The sequence below is a fragment of the Protopterus annectens genome, chromosome 8.part0, assembly GCF_019279795.1.
Source record: "Protopterus annectens isolate FY-2018-M chromosome 8.part0, PAN1.0, whole genome shotgun sequence".
In the NCBI taxonomy this organism is placed as follows: domain Eukaryota; kingdom Metazoa; phylum Chordata; order Ceratodontiformes; family Protopteridae; genus Protopterus; species Protopterus annectens.
The window spans coordinates 1,566,505,853-1,566,523,904 of NC_056741.1; the positions used below are offsets into that span (position 1 = coordinate 1,566,505,853).

The window sequence follows — 18,052 nt, forward strand, 5'->3', positions numbered from 1 at the left end:
CGCTATGCTTTTGGGTTACATCGCTGCTATATAAGCTGGAAGCGAGTGTCTGAAAACCGGCCTAAGTAAGAGCCGTAAGAATGCCGACTGCAGTCAAAAGCAGTTACTTTATTTGTCTTTCGTACATTCAAAGGAAATAATAACGGGGTTAACTAATAGACCCTTTACGGCATGATTGTGAACTTTATAAAGGTTTCTGCCTTTATTCATTTAACGATTCCTCTACAAAGTGTATTTGGTTAACTTTTACTTCACAAGGGCGAGGTAATATGGTCTGGACAGTGTTAGAAATGAGTTGTGCATGAAAATGGCAACTATCCAGTCTGGATATTACTATTTGGGGAGACGATAGCTTCTTTTGCCCTGCTTTAATCTGCTTCATATTTACTGTATGCAACAAGTGTATACTAGAACTGAGTGCTCCACATGGTTTGAACTAGGTCGGACACTATACAACGACAATGAACATTTTAGTACTTGAACTGATTTAAATTTGTGAATGGTATTATACAAACTGTGTATAAAAACGGCAATAATCCTGCTTGTTGAATACCAATTGGGGATACAACAGCTTTATGTGTCCGGTTTCATTCAGCTTCATATATACTGTATGCAGTAGACACTGAAGCGTCAAGTAGAATTGAGTTGGCTATATGGTTTAACTGGGCTGGGCACATATATATATAACAAAGAATATCTTAGTTTCTATATCCATTAAACTGGTTTGAATTTTTGTATGGAACTGTTAATGTGGTGTTAAACGGATGGAGTGATATCCATTCAGTACTACAACGAATTCAGTGCATTTCTGCTCTAAATTGTATTTAGAAACTTTAACTACAAGTAACAAATGTCTTAAGGTTGCACTAAAAATTTTTGTTAGAAATGTGTTATGCCTTAAATTCATATTAACAGGATGTTCACATCCATATATTTACAATTTGTCAATTAGGAGGATCTGGAATATCATATTTAAAGCCAAATCCGCCATTCAGCAGGATTTGAAACAGTGTGTATCTGTGCTTCATTTGTTTAGATTTGTTGGATATTAGTCTAATTCTAATTGGGAATTTCTTAATCAGTACATATTTATCATTCCATGCCCGGATTATGAGCAATGTATAAAGGTGTTCATTTTCACTTTAGATAACATATTAATGATCTTGTATATGTATTTTAAGATTTAAAAATTTGGCTTATTGTGTCTAGTATACAAAGGATTTACATCAAATGACAACTATGTCCTCCTCCACAAATATATTGCTATCCGTTCTACCAGCCCTACTAATTATCCCATATCTACTCTCCTCCTATGAGAACACAGAACATCTTAGCTTTCACTACCCTAAATTCCGAACCTCAACCCCTTCACTTCCACAAAATATCCCCCAACCTGGCCCTTCCTTGTATCTCAACACACCTGCCTCACCTAATTTTGTCCCTATCAGGCCTAAGTATATCCACAACAAACCTAGGTATTATCATTACACACTGCTCCGAGTCTGGAAACTTATAGTTAAGATAAAAAACAACCTCACCATGGATGGTGACATCCACCCAAACCCTGGCCCAAACAACTCACCTGCACCCATTCTCTCAGATAAATCCCTAATCAATATAGGCCCATCATGCAGACCCCATGACTCCTTGCTGGCCTGCCACCTAAACATCAGGAGTATAAATAACAAAACCCAGCACCTGCATGCTCTCCTGGCTATATATTCACCTGAGATACTCTGCCTCACAGAAACATGGCTGAAACCTGCCACCAAGGACAATGAAGTCCTGCCACCTGGGTACAACATGCATAGACTTGATCGTACCCATAAAAAGGGTGGTGGGGTTGCAATACTCTATAAATCCACTATATCTGTAACCATAGCCACTTTGCAACCCCCCCCCATTTAGTAACGCTGAAATCATCATCACAAAGCTACATATTAATAAACAAAAAAGCATAAACATTGTCTGTGTCTACATTCCCCCAGGGAAGAACATTGATACCCTTGAGGAATTCCTAGTCTGGCTTAACAACAACCAGCCACAGGAAACTATAATCCTCGGGGATTTCAACACTGACTGGTCAACCTGTACCACTCAATCCCCGAAGACCCATATTAACCTCCATGGATTTATCCAAACCATAACCTCACCCACTAGGCTAGGTAAATCACATAACAAAGCTAGTACTCTAGATTGGATACTCATCAACAACTCCCCCCAGCTCTACTCAACAGGCACATTACCAGACGATCTAAGCGACCATTGCCTCACATATATACTCAGACACAAGATTAACTACTGTCATCAACCCACATACAGAACTATAAGAAGCAACAAAAGCTTTGATCCTCTAAAATTTAACAATGAACTAAAGGCATGCAACTGGTCTGCCCTAAAATGGCTCCCACTAGACGAAGCAGTCTCTTATTTCAATGACAAATTCCTTACCATCCTTAACCTTCATGCTCCTAGTCGGACTAGTAGAACCAAGGTCAATACTGCACCTTGGCTTACCAAAGAAACTAGGGACAAAATTACATCAAGAAATAAAGCATGGGCCACCTACCGCACAACTAAAACCCAACCTGACCAAATCCTATTTAGGCAACTAAGAAACGAGGCAAAAAAATCCATAACAGTAGATAAAAAGAACTACTACCACCACCTACAACAAGTACACAAAACTAAACCTCAGAAATTCTGGACAGGAATAAATAGACTCCTCCACCCAGGACAAACCACTATCCCAAACCCAGCTGGCACCAATCAAAAAACCCCAGAAAACACTGCAAACTCCTTTAACTCCTTCTTCACTGAAACCATCCAAACTTTAGCTAACCAACTCATACCCACAGGACTTATTCCTAACAAAACAAAGTCCAATACAATAGCCCCCTTCAAACTCCAACCTGTTCCCCCAAGCTCATTAAGACTCTACTTAGTAAACTAAGACCCACCACCTTGGCTGCAGACCTCCTCCCAGCTGACTACTTACAAAAGGCTGCAGAGGTGATTGCATACCCTATATCTATCCTTATCAACCGTACCATATTAGAAGCCGTTATCCCCAACATATGGAAAATCTCACATGTCATACCACTACACAAGGGGGGCAATACTACTGAACTGTCCAACTACAGGCCCATAGCTATACTGTCTCCCCTAGCAAAGATCATGGAGAAGTGCGTTCATATTATAGGTTCATAGGTTCATGCTAGGCTATCTGCCCTAGGGCATTTATAAGCCTAGCCAGAATGTGTTTGGCTTTCGTCACCCATTTTAAATTTATTTTGCTATGCCCTTTTTCGAGGTTAGTATACCGTGCCTTTGTCTAATAGTGACACAGAAGTGATACCCGGGGTAAACCTACGGTCTCCCATTCACTCATCAAGATTCCTCTTGAAGAGAGTCAATGAGGGACTCTGCCTAACCTGGACTGGGATTTTATTCCAGAGTGAAGGGAGCCTCTGGGTTATGAATCTGTCCCTCCAGCATGTCCTATTTATTTCAGTGCTGAGGTTCAAGTCTCGGCGTAGCTCGATGGGATTTGGATTTTCTGAGGTGCAGCATGTCCATTAATTCCGGGTTGGACATGGCTTTATACGTCAGGCACAGATCGCCTCTGAACAGGCAGTATGCCACTGAGTAGAGCTGGAGTTTCTTTAACCGGGCAGCATATGGCATATGTTTGAGCCCTTTGATCCTCTTGGTGAGGTACTTTTGGGGTCTTTCCAGTTGCTGCCGGTGTCTGGTAAGGTACATCAAAAGGGGCATTGTACTCAATTATGGGCCTGATGAGGGATGAGTAAAGAGGCACGATGACCTCCCCTGATCTAGATGTGAATCCCTTCATGATTAGGTGGGCTATATAAAATGTTTTTCTAACCACTTTGGCCACGTGGTTGTCAAATGAGAGATTGCTATCAACTTGGGTCCCCAGGTCCCTAATTACTTCTTCTGTACTTAATGGATTACCACCTATGTGGTAATTTGTGGGCACTTTGTTTTTGCCAAAGGGGATGACTATACACTTTTTGGCATTTAGCTTGAGGCCATGGCTCTGGCACCAGTTGTCTGTTTCTAATTCAACTCATGAAATATCTCTTAGAGAATAAACTACTATCCAATTCACAACATGGCTTTAGGCCCAATCACAGCACCACAACAGCTCTCCTCTCCTTCTCTGACACCATTAGCCACAATCGGAACAATAACAATCTGTCCTCTGCCATCTTCTTAGACCTATCCAAGGCCTTCGACATGGTGGATCACAAAATGCTTATGAATAGTTTGGAAGCCCAAAACTTAAATAAGCAAGCCCTCCAATGGTTTGAGTCCTACCTACAAGACAGGCAACAGGCAGTACTGTTGGAGGGTAAACTCTCCTCTCACCTCCCCATCAGACTTGGAGTTCCCCAGGGATCAATACTAGGTCCCCTTCTTTTTTCTATCTTTATAAATGAACTTAGTGCAGTCATTCCAGAGGCTACCTGCATTCAATATGCGGATGACTCAACCTTGATCTGCTCTGCCTCCTCCCCTATAAAACTTACCACAATAACCCAAAACACCTTCAACAATGTTGAAAATTGGCTATTAAACCAACAACTAATGCTAAATCCCAGCAAAACTAAGTTACTTCTCTTCAACCCAACAAATAGGACCAAATCACCTTCATTCAACATAACAGCTAATAATGGCACCATCATCTCCCCAGTAACCCAAACTAAACTATTGGGTGTCATGATCGACGACAACCTTAAGTTTGATGTACACATCAATCAAACCATAAAAACTGTTAATAAAAAATTTGGCAGCCTCTATAGGATCAGATCATTCCTAACCCCGCAAGCAAGAACTGCTATTGCCCGCACCCATCTTCTATCAACCCTTCTCTATGCCTCCCCTCTCTTCCCCCACCTGAGTAAATCCGATCTAAAGAAATTGTCTACATGCTACAACCACATTGCTAGAATTGCAACTGGCTCACCCTACCGGACCCACCATTCTCTGAACCTGAACCTCCTGGGCTGGCTGGAACTACACCAACTCCTCCAGCTCAACCAGCTCATAGTTGCCCATAAAATACTCCACCACCCAGACACTACTCCAGCCCTCAGAAACATAATTCGACCCTATAGTAACAATCGAACACTTCGCTCATCCACCAAAAGACTAGTACTAGTACTTATGGCCAAATCACACCACGCTGCAGGTGACTCCCTCTTCGCCAACTCTGTCGGTAAATACTGGAACTCACTACCAGATGACATTACCCAAGAACCCTCGCCAATGCTATTCAAACACAAACTTAAAAGCCACCTTATGTCACATTGGTTATGTCCCTGTATCAGTCCTGACTAGTACCCTATACCCTCTCCACCTCCTTAACTTCATACAAATTACCCTAACAGTCCATCCAAACAAGATGATCAATCATATTAACTAATCTAGGTGTTATTGCCTAAATAAAATATCCTAAACCTAGGTAATAAGGTATCAATTACCTACTACCACAACTTACAAAATGTCTCATGCCTCATGGATGGATGTATTCTGCTATGCCTGTAATCATCCTGTATGTTCTGTAACTGATATCATTGTACTATCTACTTTTTCTTTCTGTATTCACTGTTACTTAATGCTATCTACCTAAAAAATTTGTAAATTGTTATGTGTTTGGAGCTTTTCTCCCTGGGACTCCACTGAAAATGGATGTGTATCCAGTTGGACCATCCCAGTCAACAAATGTAAAATAAATAAATAAATAAAATAAAAATGTTTTTCATTTATATAAATATAAGATTACCTTTGTCATATGTGGAAATTTAATAAAGATGTTGGGGAAAAAATAATCAGCATTATCTGTTAATTTACTCACTTGTAGAAACTGACCTTTAACTATATTTTTCTTAACACTCAAATTATGCATACTTTTAAAATACTGATAACCATTACTTTGCACATCCTTTTTATAAATTCTTAATTCTAACTTATTGACAGAGTTACATATCATCATATCTAAAAACATAGTACTATTTTTTCCAGTACTATAAGTAAAGGTCAAATACTCAGTCTCATTGTTTAAATATAAAATAAAACCAGAAAGTACATTTTCAGTTCCATTCCGTACCATAAATAAATCATCTATAAAACATTTATATACTACAGCATGCATGAAAAACTCAGATTTTTAATTATATTTTTCCCAGCCCATCATAAAAATATTAGCAATAACTAGAGGCCATAGCCATCCTCATCACCACACCATTAATTTTCTTATACATTTCGTTATCACCTTCAAAAAAAGTTGAATGTTAAAATCACATCTAAAATCTCTGTGAACAAACTTGTTCCATACTATAAACCCCCCGAGGTATGCATTTCTTTATTAACAGTCTCCTACCCTTCTTCATTGAGAATAACTTTGCATAATGATACTACATCTGCAGTTACTAGTATCATGGAATCATCTATAGTCATTTTCTTGGTAAATGTAATAAAATTAAAAGAATCTTTTACATAAGAGTCACTTCCACTAACTAAAGCTTGTAAATATTTATAAACAAAAATTACTACTGTTTTAGTACCTTGATTGGCCACTATAGGTGTGAATAAAGGCTCATCCAAACTCATATGAACTTTAGATAATCCGAAAAACCTCTCTTATTTAGCTTTCCAAATCCTAAAATATTCAGGAATCTTGTTTGACTCCTTCAAGTACCCATTCTTCAGTGCATGAATCGATCATACTGTACTGTTTAACATGTAACTTTTTTATAAAATTTTTCATTCTCCAAAACTTTAAGTTGCTCACAATAAAATTTAATAGCCATGATAACTACAGCATTCGCTTTGTCATCTTTTGTAATATATATGCATATCCTTATTTTTCAGTTGTAAAAGAACATTGTTTTTCTTTTTTAGTCATGTTGTAATAAGCAGAATTGGTCTTATTACTCAACAAATGTCTACCCTCATTTTCACATGTTAATAAAAAAAGCTTCTAAACTAGGTCTTAAAAGAGGGTTAAAAACACTAGGCTTTCTGAACTGCTCACATTCATATATACCATTACTATTAAAGAAACATTTTAATTTTAATTGTCTCACATATTCCCTTAAACCATTGCTAGAATTTATTAAATCTGCCCTCGCTGCAGGCACAGAAGTTAAACCTTTGTTTAAAACCTTAAAATGTTCTTTATTTAAAATAATTCCAGACAGATTAATAATTTCAAAATAATTAGTTATAGTACCTTCAGGGATAATGGAAAAAAAACTGTTTATTTTGAGACTTGTTGCTCCAGTGATTTATTTACTCTGAAAATTGCTTTGGTTGCGATTTTTGTACCAAAACTTTTCCCTTTTCTAATTCTGATTTTGGCGTCATGAAGATTGGGCAGCTACTTGTGCCCAGGTCCTTTTTCTTGTTCCCACATCCTGGTAAACTTTTATGTTCTGAAAACCATGCCGGAAACACCTTGTTAAAAATGTCTATGCTGGAGACCTTGTTCAAAAAGTTTTTGTTGACCCGGTGTATCTCTTTCTCTTTGGACCTAACAGACTTCTCCGGAATTCAGACTCATCCAGTTGACAGTTCTATTAAATCCATCAGTATTGGATATATCATTATTAGAGGTGTGCACCGCATAACTGGATTCCCCCATCCTTCTATCTTCTGATGTTTCTTGAGTACTATTAGAATTCATTGACACAAAGTTAAACCCTTTGTCATAGTCCTTTTTATCTCTCAGAACATTTTTTTATCTTTTCTTTTTTTTGTACTTCATTCTCAGCTAAAGCTTTTTCAGAAATATTTCCAACTTAACCTCAAAATTATCCCTTGAGGTTAGCCCTTTGAGATTGTTATATGAAGTAACAGCCACATTATTTAAAGTTCCAAAGTCCGTTTATGTTCTTCCAATAATAGTTGAACATACTGCAAACCAGTATTTTCATTCAGTGCCTTCCACACTTCAACTAAATCACTGGAAAGCTTCTCACCTACCAGTTTTTGCGACAAACAGATCCCTATAGGGACTCTTTTCACAGCTAAAGAAGCTTTGAAGAACAATGTATCTTACTGTATCTTCTTTAATTTCAACAAATTATTTTCAAAATTAATACACTCTGCCATTAGATTCAGCAGATTCTCATCTGGACTCTGTACTCCTTCAACAAAAGGGTTTGATGGCCCATGTAAACAGAGAGAATATAGAGAATATAGAGAAAATTATCTGTAGAATCAAGGTTAGCTGTATAACTGGCAGTCTGTATTGGCATTGCATGGCATGGTTTCGGCACCACTCCTAAAGAAACTCTGGCAGAGATAGCAGGTCCACCACTCAACGGCACTCCTCTGTCTGTGTGGGTTGAAAGTTTTTTGACAAGCCCATTACTATTAATTAATAATGACTACCCTGTTGTATTGTGCAATGTAAAACCAGAGGTTATAACCAAGAAGCTGGAACTCGGCTGGGAAGCCATAGTGGAGTTTGGAAAGGCCATAATGAATACACAATAAAACTTCAAAAGCCACCAACAAATGAACTTAGCCGAGCCTTAATACCAGATGAATTAATAAATACATGAACGGCTAAAAACGGAATAAAACACTAATAACATTACACTAACACAACACAGTTGGTAAGCACTTTCATTTTTTCATCAGACAATGTTGCAGTGATAAAAAGCACTTAAACTATTTAGAATTACATGACCTCCACCTTAATGAGGTAACCCTTTTCTTTTCAGCAGAATGTTGTAATTCTCCCTGTCGTTCATCCCAGGAGAACTGCAAGCATTTAGTCTGTTTTGCCAACAGTACTCTTTCCAGTCTAACTTATCTTTGGCATCCAGTCTAAAATCATAATTAAACACTTGATCAATAACTGAAAATTTAAAATACATATTCTTATCTTTCTTATGAATCTGCTACACATGTTTAGCTAAAGCATTACTAAACTTCATCTTTTCTACTGCCCGTAAGTGTTCATAAATTCTCATATGAAGCTGTTTAATAGTCCTACCAATGTAATATGCTGGGCAAACATACAGTTGATTTTGAAATGCAGTACTTTATGACTTTGTAGTCTTAATATATATATCACTTTGAAATCATTACTTTGATTAACAGCTGAATATCATTGGCCATATTTTATTGTTTATTTTTAAATATTTTTTGTTATATAAGTTTGAATTTTTTTTGTGTCTTGGAATCCTGGACAGTGTGTTGTGACTGAGGGGCCTAACTTTTTAATACATGTTTTGCTGTATTTTTGTCATTTTGTTAATTATTATTATTATTATTATTATTATTATTATTATTGCTTTGTCTTTGTTTGTATGTCCCTAGCACCTATCCTTCCTAACCTTTCCTCTTCACATTTTTCTGTCACTCTTCCCATAATTCCTTTCCTCTGCATATTAAGATAAAAGGGGCTCCAGTCCCCACATAAAAAGTGCCCTGCCTCCCCCTTACCAGGTTTTCATTTCTGTTTCCCTTATGTGTGTACTTCTGATTTCTGTCTTCCCTCATTTCCTAATATCCTTCATCTACTTCCATGGAACTGGTAGGTGCCAAACTCATGTGTATATGCTTCAGTATCATGTTGTGCTTGCTGACAACCTGCTCCACACTCTTCTGCTGTATGCCCCTTAAGCTTTTAAGTGTCATAAGATCTGCACCAGCCAGGTCACTACCTTGTTCCTAAAGTAAATGCTTGCTCTACCATTCTCTGCTTTGCTTGTTTCTTTTTAACACTGATCCGCTTTCAGCATTACAGCACAGCTAGATGCTATTCTGCAAAAGACTGTAACCATGTATATGTTCATTTCTCCTTTACACTGTAGTGCATCATAACTAAGGATTGTAATCCTTATTCAGACATATGTAGCACATCTGTTTGAGAACCAGCCTGTAGAAAATAATGGCTGGTGAACCAAATGGACTGCACCTGAATAGAAGTGCAGTCATAAATAGCTATATAATTCCTGCAGTGACTATATTCCTCTTCAGTTAGACATAATGGATTGCAAAGATTTGAACAATGAATTCACTTGTATATACAACACATATCTTGCAAGTTAATATATTTCTGTGAAAAATGAAGTAATGAGTTTCTTATGCAAGAGTTATCTGAACTTAGATTAGCTTTATCTAATAATTGCATAGTTATGAAATAACAGTGAAACCTATGACGTGTGCTCTAGGCAGTGATACTGGAAAATCCCTTTATTTGCAAATTGCATCTTCATGAGTACTTATTTTTTTCTTTTCAAAACAAATCCAGTTAGAAGACATCCAGTTTAATCTTGGCATGTTGAATTCAACACTATTATAAAAATTACTTATATAAATTTTCCTAATTATACAACTGGCTAAACGTCCTCACACAGTGTTTTTTTTTCAATTTGTATTAATTTAAATCTATTTTTTTTTTACTTTTCTGTTTTCTTTTGTATGACTGTATGCATTGTGGTTGGCTCTGAATCAGGAAATAGCTGAAAAATACTTTGGATCAATTCATTGTACCTTTTCTTCAGTAGTATTCTACATCTGTCATTATGCAGTAAGCTAAATAGGAAAATAAAGATGTAAAATGTATTCCCAAAGTTATTTATTCACCCCTTGGATTTTCAGCGCTTGACTGTAATTTAAACATATTGCCACTGACTAATACTGTATACATTAAGTATAGTTAACAATGATACATATACACTGATATTTTCTGTATAAGTAGGGGCATTTTCTTTAATTAAGTTACTTGCAGCTTGTAATGGTATATGCTAATGGATGTTAGTGACCAAATACATCTGTGTCTAAAGAGAAGAAGCCAGAATGATAGTGCAGTGGTTTTATCTTATTTAAATATTCCTAAGACTGATCTGCCAGATGCATACTTCACATTGATTTTTTTTTTTTCAGGTGATCCTCAACTATATCCTTGCCCTGCTGGCCATTATTGTGATGGTTTGAATCAAACACACCCAGGCAGTCCTGCAGGACCTCAAAAGTGCCCCATGCACACATTTTACAACCTCACAGCAGCTGCAAGTAGGAGTAAATGCCACCCTTGTCCAGCTGGATTCCATTGTAATGAGACAGGTAAGCCATGGTGTGATTCCTACCTGTTTCATGGGATGTATAATATCATTTCAAAAATATTTTGTTATGATTACTTTGATGCTTTTTTTTATAACTGTATTACCTTTATGGTTTTATAGGGTTTAGTTGTAAGTGATGAATGTAGTACACTAAAATCTGTACAAGCAACAAAGAAGACTATCATATAATGCAATGATTCCAAAAAGGGGAAACTATCCATGTGTAACATGAATCTAATAGCCATTGTAAAAATAACATATCCATGTGTTTAACGTCTCTAATAACTTTCTACTAACATAAAATTGGAAGATCATTGCATTGCATCTAATGCACCTGAGTATTAGACTTAGCTTTGTCCTAGTTCTCCTCTCCATCATCATCAACATCATTTTAACTCCTGTGAGAGGTAACTTTATCTCACTTCTAGATATGCTGTTTATATGCTATTTCCTGCAACAGGACACTCCAGAGCTTCATCCCTCTCTGTGAAGTGAAATGTCCACTTGTTAGTCATGCATCTTCCTATTACCATTTAAAAGCTATAACCTACTTTCCACCAGCGTTTTCTGTGCCAGCAGCTTTGTCTCCTGATTGTGCACTACACCCATTTGATATGCTTACTTGTTTCACTTCCAGCATGAACTTTCCAGTGCTGACAGCAGTTGCTGTTAGTCAAGCTTTTTTCTTAAGAAGTTCTCTTAGTTGCTCGCTGTCGAAAAAAAAACATGAGTCTGTTCCCAAGATAATCTCTTCTAAGAGAGTTCAGTACACTACTGAAAAGAAGCCTCAGCGCTACCCTGTGAAATAAGAGAATGAAGTTTAAATCCCTAGAGAATACAATCCTGGACACAGACTCTGTTACTTGGTGCATCATATCTATCAATTTTCATCTCATTTGGTTTCTTGTAAAGAGGTTTATACCCCTTCATGCCCCCTGTGGTATGTTTTCTTCTCCATATTTCTACAGTGAACATTTACAAAGTCTGTTTTATATCTTTTCAACACTGATTTATGTCTTTCAAAAAATGAAATTATTTTTTTCATGAGATGAAATTCAGGAATTATACCCATGATTTTTAGGTGGAATTACCAGTCTTTAGTGTGATTTCATTATATTTTTCTTGTGCATTAAGTATATATATATATATATATATATATATATATTCACTTTATATCCTCAAAATACTGAAATGTCAAAATTCAGTATTTCAAGGCAATAAAGTCGAAACCTGAAAGCAAAGAAAACTCAGAAGCACGAAATTCAAAATCTCGCACACGGGAGAGTTTGAATTAGCGCTTCCACAATACACACACACATACACACACACACGCACACACACACACACACACACACACACACACACACACACATCTTCCTCCCCACACACAAACACAAGCTCTATACTACATAAAAGCAAGGGGCAAGACCCCCTGCACACCCCCCCTACTTAAATATTCTAACTCTGAGGTCACACTACATACAAACACACACAAAACACCACCAAACAAGCTACATTCTCCTCACACACACACATCACAGCAACAAAACACATTAACACACACCACAGCCCCAACCCAAAACCCTTAACATAATAAACACTTACCTGAATCCACAACCACAGCGAAACACCGGAAGCGCTAACTCAAAATCTCCAGTGTGCGAGGTTTTGAATTTAACGCTTCTGAGGTTTCAATCTTTTCAGGATTCCACTTTATGGACTTGAAATACTGAGTTTCGATATTTCAGTATTTCGAGCTTCTAAAGTGATATATATATATATATATATATATATATATATATATATATATATATATTTGGGTCTACATTGAATGATCGAAATTTCAAAACTTCGAACTCATATCGGGACCATATGATCGAAGTTTTGTAATCTCGATCATTAAAAAAAAGAAGAAAAAAAAGAAAAACAAATTAAAACACATATATGCAGGGGGCAAGCCCCCGTGCACCCCCACACCCCTGCTATTAAAATATACATACTACAGCAAAGAAAAGGAAATATTACTGTTCCACACTGTATGGAGATCTCTGTTTATGTGTTCAGAGTTTTAAAACTTCGATCATATGGTTTCGGCCATATGAAATTCGAAGTTCTGAACTTTGATCACTTAACTAGGACCCATATATATATATATATATATATATATATATATATATATATATATATATATATATATATATATATATATATACCACACACACACACACAGTGGATATAAAAAGTGTACACACCTCTGTTAAAATGCTAGGTGTTTGTGATTCAAAAAATGAGACCACAATAAATAATTTCAAAACTTTTCCCACCTTTAATGTGACCTATAACCTGTACAATTTAATTGAAAAACAAACAAACAAATCTGTTAGGGGAATAAATATAAAAAAAATAAAAAAAAATTAAAATAAGCTGGTTGCATAAGTGCCACACCTTAAACTAATATTTTGTTGAAGCACCTTTTGATTTAATTACAGCATTCAGTCTTCTTGGGTAGACACCTGCCATAAATTAAAGAGACTCTGATTAACCCCAAATAAAGTTCAGCTGTCCTAATAGGATTTTCCTGACATTTACTCAGTTGCCTGCTACAGCAAAAGCCATGGTTCGCAGACAGTTTACAAAGCATCAAGGGGATCTCATTGTTGAAAGGTATCAGTCAGGAGAAGGGTACAAAAAATTTCCACAGCATTGGATATACCATGGAACACAGTGAAGACAGTCATCAAAAAGTGGAGAAAATATGGGATAACAGTGATGTTGCAAAGAACTGGTCATAGGTTCATAGGTTCATAGGTTTATACTAGGCTATCTGCCCTAAGGCATTTATAAGCCTAGCCCAAAGTTTTGTGGCTTACGCCACCCCTTATATTAAAAAATACTGTGCCCATTAGTTTGTTGTGCCTCTGTCCAGCAGTGACACAGAGATGATTCCCGGGGTAAACCTACGATCTCCCATCCACCGGTCAAGATTTCTCTTGAACAGAGCCAACGAGGTGCTCTGCCTCACAAAAGGTGCTTTAACAAAGTATTAGTTTAAGGGTGTGCACAGTTATGCAACCAGCTTATTGTACATTTTTTATTTGTTATATTTTTCCCCTAACAGATTTGTTTGTTTTCAATTGAATTGTGCAGGTTATAGGTCACATTAAAGGTGGGAAAAGTTTTTAAATCATTTATTGTGGTCTCATTGTTATATCACAAAAACCTGGCATGTGTGTGTGTGTGTGTGTGTGTGTGTGTGTGTGTGTGTGTGTGTGTGTGTGTGTGTGTGTGTGTGTGTGTGTGTGTATATATATATATATATATATATATATATATCTATATACAGAAAATTAAAACCAATTCTAACCACTAAAAACTCACTAAAGCAAGGTGGCAGCATTATAAAATAAATAGGAGCAGAAATGCAGCTTATTATGAATGAGTATTATGGCCTAAAATGTCAAATTCTGTGAAAATCCCATTTTTTTTCAATATTCAAACAGTCCAGATCCAGGATTATCCTATTTTCTCCGGAAATGGAAAAATCAGTGTCCTTGGTTTTCCAATTATGCTCTGTTGTGTTATGAGCCTTAATATTCAAGTGATTGACTACTAGTTTGAATTTATTGTTTTTAATTAAAATGGAAGTTCTTGGATGGATGTTTGTTTCCTAAACTTAGCTTCATCTTGATGTCATACTTCTGGTATTAGTATAAGAACTCTTCTTCATAGCAGGGTCTTAATATGTAACATGTTTACTTTCCTTTAATTTGTACTAGCTTTATATGTCCTGTTGTAATTGATATCATATGATATTGTCCTTTTCATTCTTACTCAAAGTATGGGATGCAGATTCGACCTCAAATCCAACTCAGCCACATATCACAAACTTATGGATCCAACTCTTGAGCTTCTCCCTCTAGCTATATGTCCCAGCTTGCTACAGTACCTCAAATCCCATTTGCCACCATCTCACACGAACGTGAATCCTCTCTCATGTAGTTATTGTTTTTTTGTTTTTTTTTTGAGAATTGTGAGTAGTTTTCTGCTTCTGCCATTTTATTTAAAAGCAACATTATTCTAGAAGTCCTACAACAAAATACTCCTGAGTTCGATAATGCAAAAGTAATCTTTACAAAACTTAAGATCAACTACAAAAAATATTTAAACATAGTTGGAACCTTTATACCTCCAGATAACAACTACCCTAGAACACATCCTCTGTTGGTTCTCAAACTCTCTTCCCCAGGAAACAATTATTATGGGGCAACTTCAGCATAGATTGGAATACTTGTAACTCACAAAACCCTTCAAGTCACCTAAACCTACATGCCTCCACCCAAATCATGCAAGCCCCCACTAGAATTGATAAAACATCAAATAGGCAATCCATCCTTGACTGGATATTAACAAATAGACCTATGTGTTTACAAGCTGGGTGTCTTCCAGACAGTCTCAGTGATCATCTTCCTGCTCTTTTATTTAGGCAGTGAATAAATCTAGCAAAACTCACTAGCTATCTTGAAATTAGGAACAAAAAAACTTTACCACTCAAACATTCAAATCCGCCTTAAACTCTGTCATTGGGTACCACTGGAACATCTCCCCCTGGAGGACGCTATAGAATACTTCAACTTAACTTACCTGAAGATTCTCAATAGACTAGCTCCCCCAAGAACAGTGAGAATAAAAGCTAGCTATGCTCCATGGTTAACAAAAGAAACCAGATACGTATTAAAAGAGAGAGAGAGAGAGATAGCTTTTAATCTGTATCAGAAAAGCAAAGCTTAGAAATAAAGCTAAACAAAGAAATCAAACAGGACAAGATTAATCACTACCAAGATATTCAAACTAAACATCAATACAACCCTCAGAAGTTTTGGTCCCCTGTTATTAATATCCTACAACTAGGATTGCCACCTTTTAACAAGGCCAAAGTGGGACATAGGGGTGTGGCCAACAGGGCAGGGGGTGTGACCAGTATGACACTGGCCACACCCCTACCACAACATCACCAGAGGTGTTAAAGGAAATGCAGTATTACAGTCATAGATACAAAATTGTGACATTACAGCATACTGAAAACTCAAACCATTTAAATGAAGTGAACCATTACTGCAAAAAAAACTCATTGCTCAGTTGTAACAGTAAATAAACTTTAAAGGAATAAAAAACACACTACTCATTAAACAGACACTTGTTTATTTAAAAAGTAAAAAAAATTCATAAACCAACCATGACTATTCAGAAAGAAAACTTAAAAAAAATCTATATACCACATACAAGCCAAGTATAAAATTAAGACTTTTTATTGTCAATTAAAGCTAAAGCAAAGAAAAAACACAAAACTACATACTGTACCTTAGTACTACATACTGCACACTAGCAAATTAAAGCTAAAGCAAAGAAAAACACAAAATTACAAACTGTACCCTAGTACTTTATACTGCACACTAGTACACTAAATCACTTTTTTTAAAAGTGTATTTTGAATTTGATTTTATGGCTTGAAGAAGGGCCCGATTTGAAACAATATTTGAGTAAAAGTTACAACATTTCATCCAGTAATTTACAGTCATTATTAGTTCGGCTTTTAAGAAGTCCACACTACATCGGTTTCACACATTTGTCCATATACATTCACCAAAGAAAAAACTCTTTCTGCAAATGCATTTGAGGTCAGTATAGATAAAACCCTAGCAATTACCGGATATAGTGCAGCCATTTCAGGCCCTTCTTTGAAAAGCTTCAGCCACTTTTCTCCTGGGGTCAAGCTTGTGTTACATAACTGTTCAAGAAAGGGCCTAATTACCAAGTAGTCCCTAAAAAAATAGTCTTCATCTACATCCTGCAGACTCAGGGCAGTGGTCATATTAAGTAAGTCACTGAAAGCAAAGGGCTCATTTAGAGATAATTTAGACAGTGTAAACAAGTAGTTGCTTTCAGTATAATCAAACCACTGTTCCAGGTACTTTCATGCTGTCTCCAAGAGCACAGTGAAGTCTCTTTTCAGTTTGTTAGCAGAAGTGCTGTCTAATGTGCTCATAAGTGCCCTAAGTTTCCCTCCAAAGAAAGCACCTTCAGCTTTTGCTTGCAGTTTTTGCTTCAGAGAGACCATTACACAAAAAGTTTCCATGGCAGTAAGTGCTGATTTTTCTAATGTACTTATATATTCATTGAAATCAACAAGAATAGCACAGAGAAAGTGCAAATAGTACTGGGGCAGCGTAGGCAATGCATTCTCACCATACTCATTAGCTGAAAAGTACTGCCATATCTGCCGGGGGGGTCTCCTCTTCTCCCTGGGAGAGGAAATAGGACTGGAGCACTGGGAGATTTTTCACTATTCTTTCAATGGCTAGGAGTAGTGACAGCCACCTTGTTGGCACATGTCTTAACAGACTCTCAAATTCCATGCCATAAAATTCAAAGAAGTCTTTCAAGTCTCTGGTCCTTGTGGCAGAACCTGAGAAGTGGCTGAAAAGTTTCATTACAAATACTTCCATGTCCTACGGTAGCTGTGCTGCAGCTTTTTTGGCTGCACTGTGAATGATGTGGGCAACACATTTAGCCTTCTTGATTGATGGGCACTTTTCTTTTAATCTGGTATATACACCAGATTTCTTCCCATAGTTCACACTGGCATTATCAGCCCCATAAGCTGAAATGCTGTTCCAGGGCAAGGAGTGCCTTTCCATAATGTTGGAAATTTGCTGTGAAATAGCCAGTGCAGATTCATCAGGGTCTTCATAGAAGTCCAAAAGGCTATTCACCACCCCTTCTTCTTCAGAAAAATGCCTCGCAAGAAGTGGAAATAATTTTATGTTCCCCTTGTTGGAAGCATCTGATGAAATTGCAAATGAAGTGCCTGGTTTTTGAAGGTCATGCAGGAGGCATTCCAATGAGTACGGTCCCAAAACATTTTCGTCTATAGCTTCAGCCTT

At 36.9% G+C, this 18,052-nt stretch overlaps 1 protein-coding gene across 1 annotated transcript in view; it reads left to right on the forward strand.

The window, feature by feature from the left end:
- The window catches only part of LOC122808513 (multiple epidermal growth factor-like domains protein 10), a 253,687-nt gene that overhangs the window by 54,597 nt on the left and 181,038 nt on the right, over positions 1-18,052 (forward strand). The window contains exon 3 of the mRNA XM_044079468.1: positions 10,933-11,112. Within this exon, the coding sequence (XP_043935403.1) occupies positions 10,933-11,112 (180 nt within the window). The remainder of the gene's footprint in view (positions 1-10,932; positions 11,113-18,052) is intronic.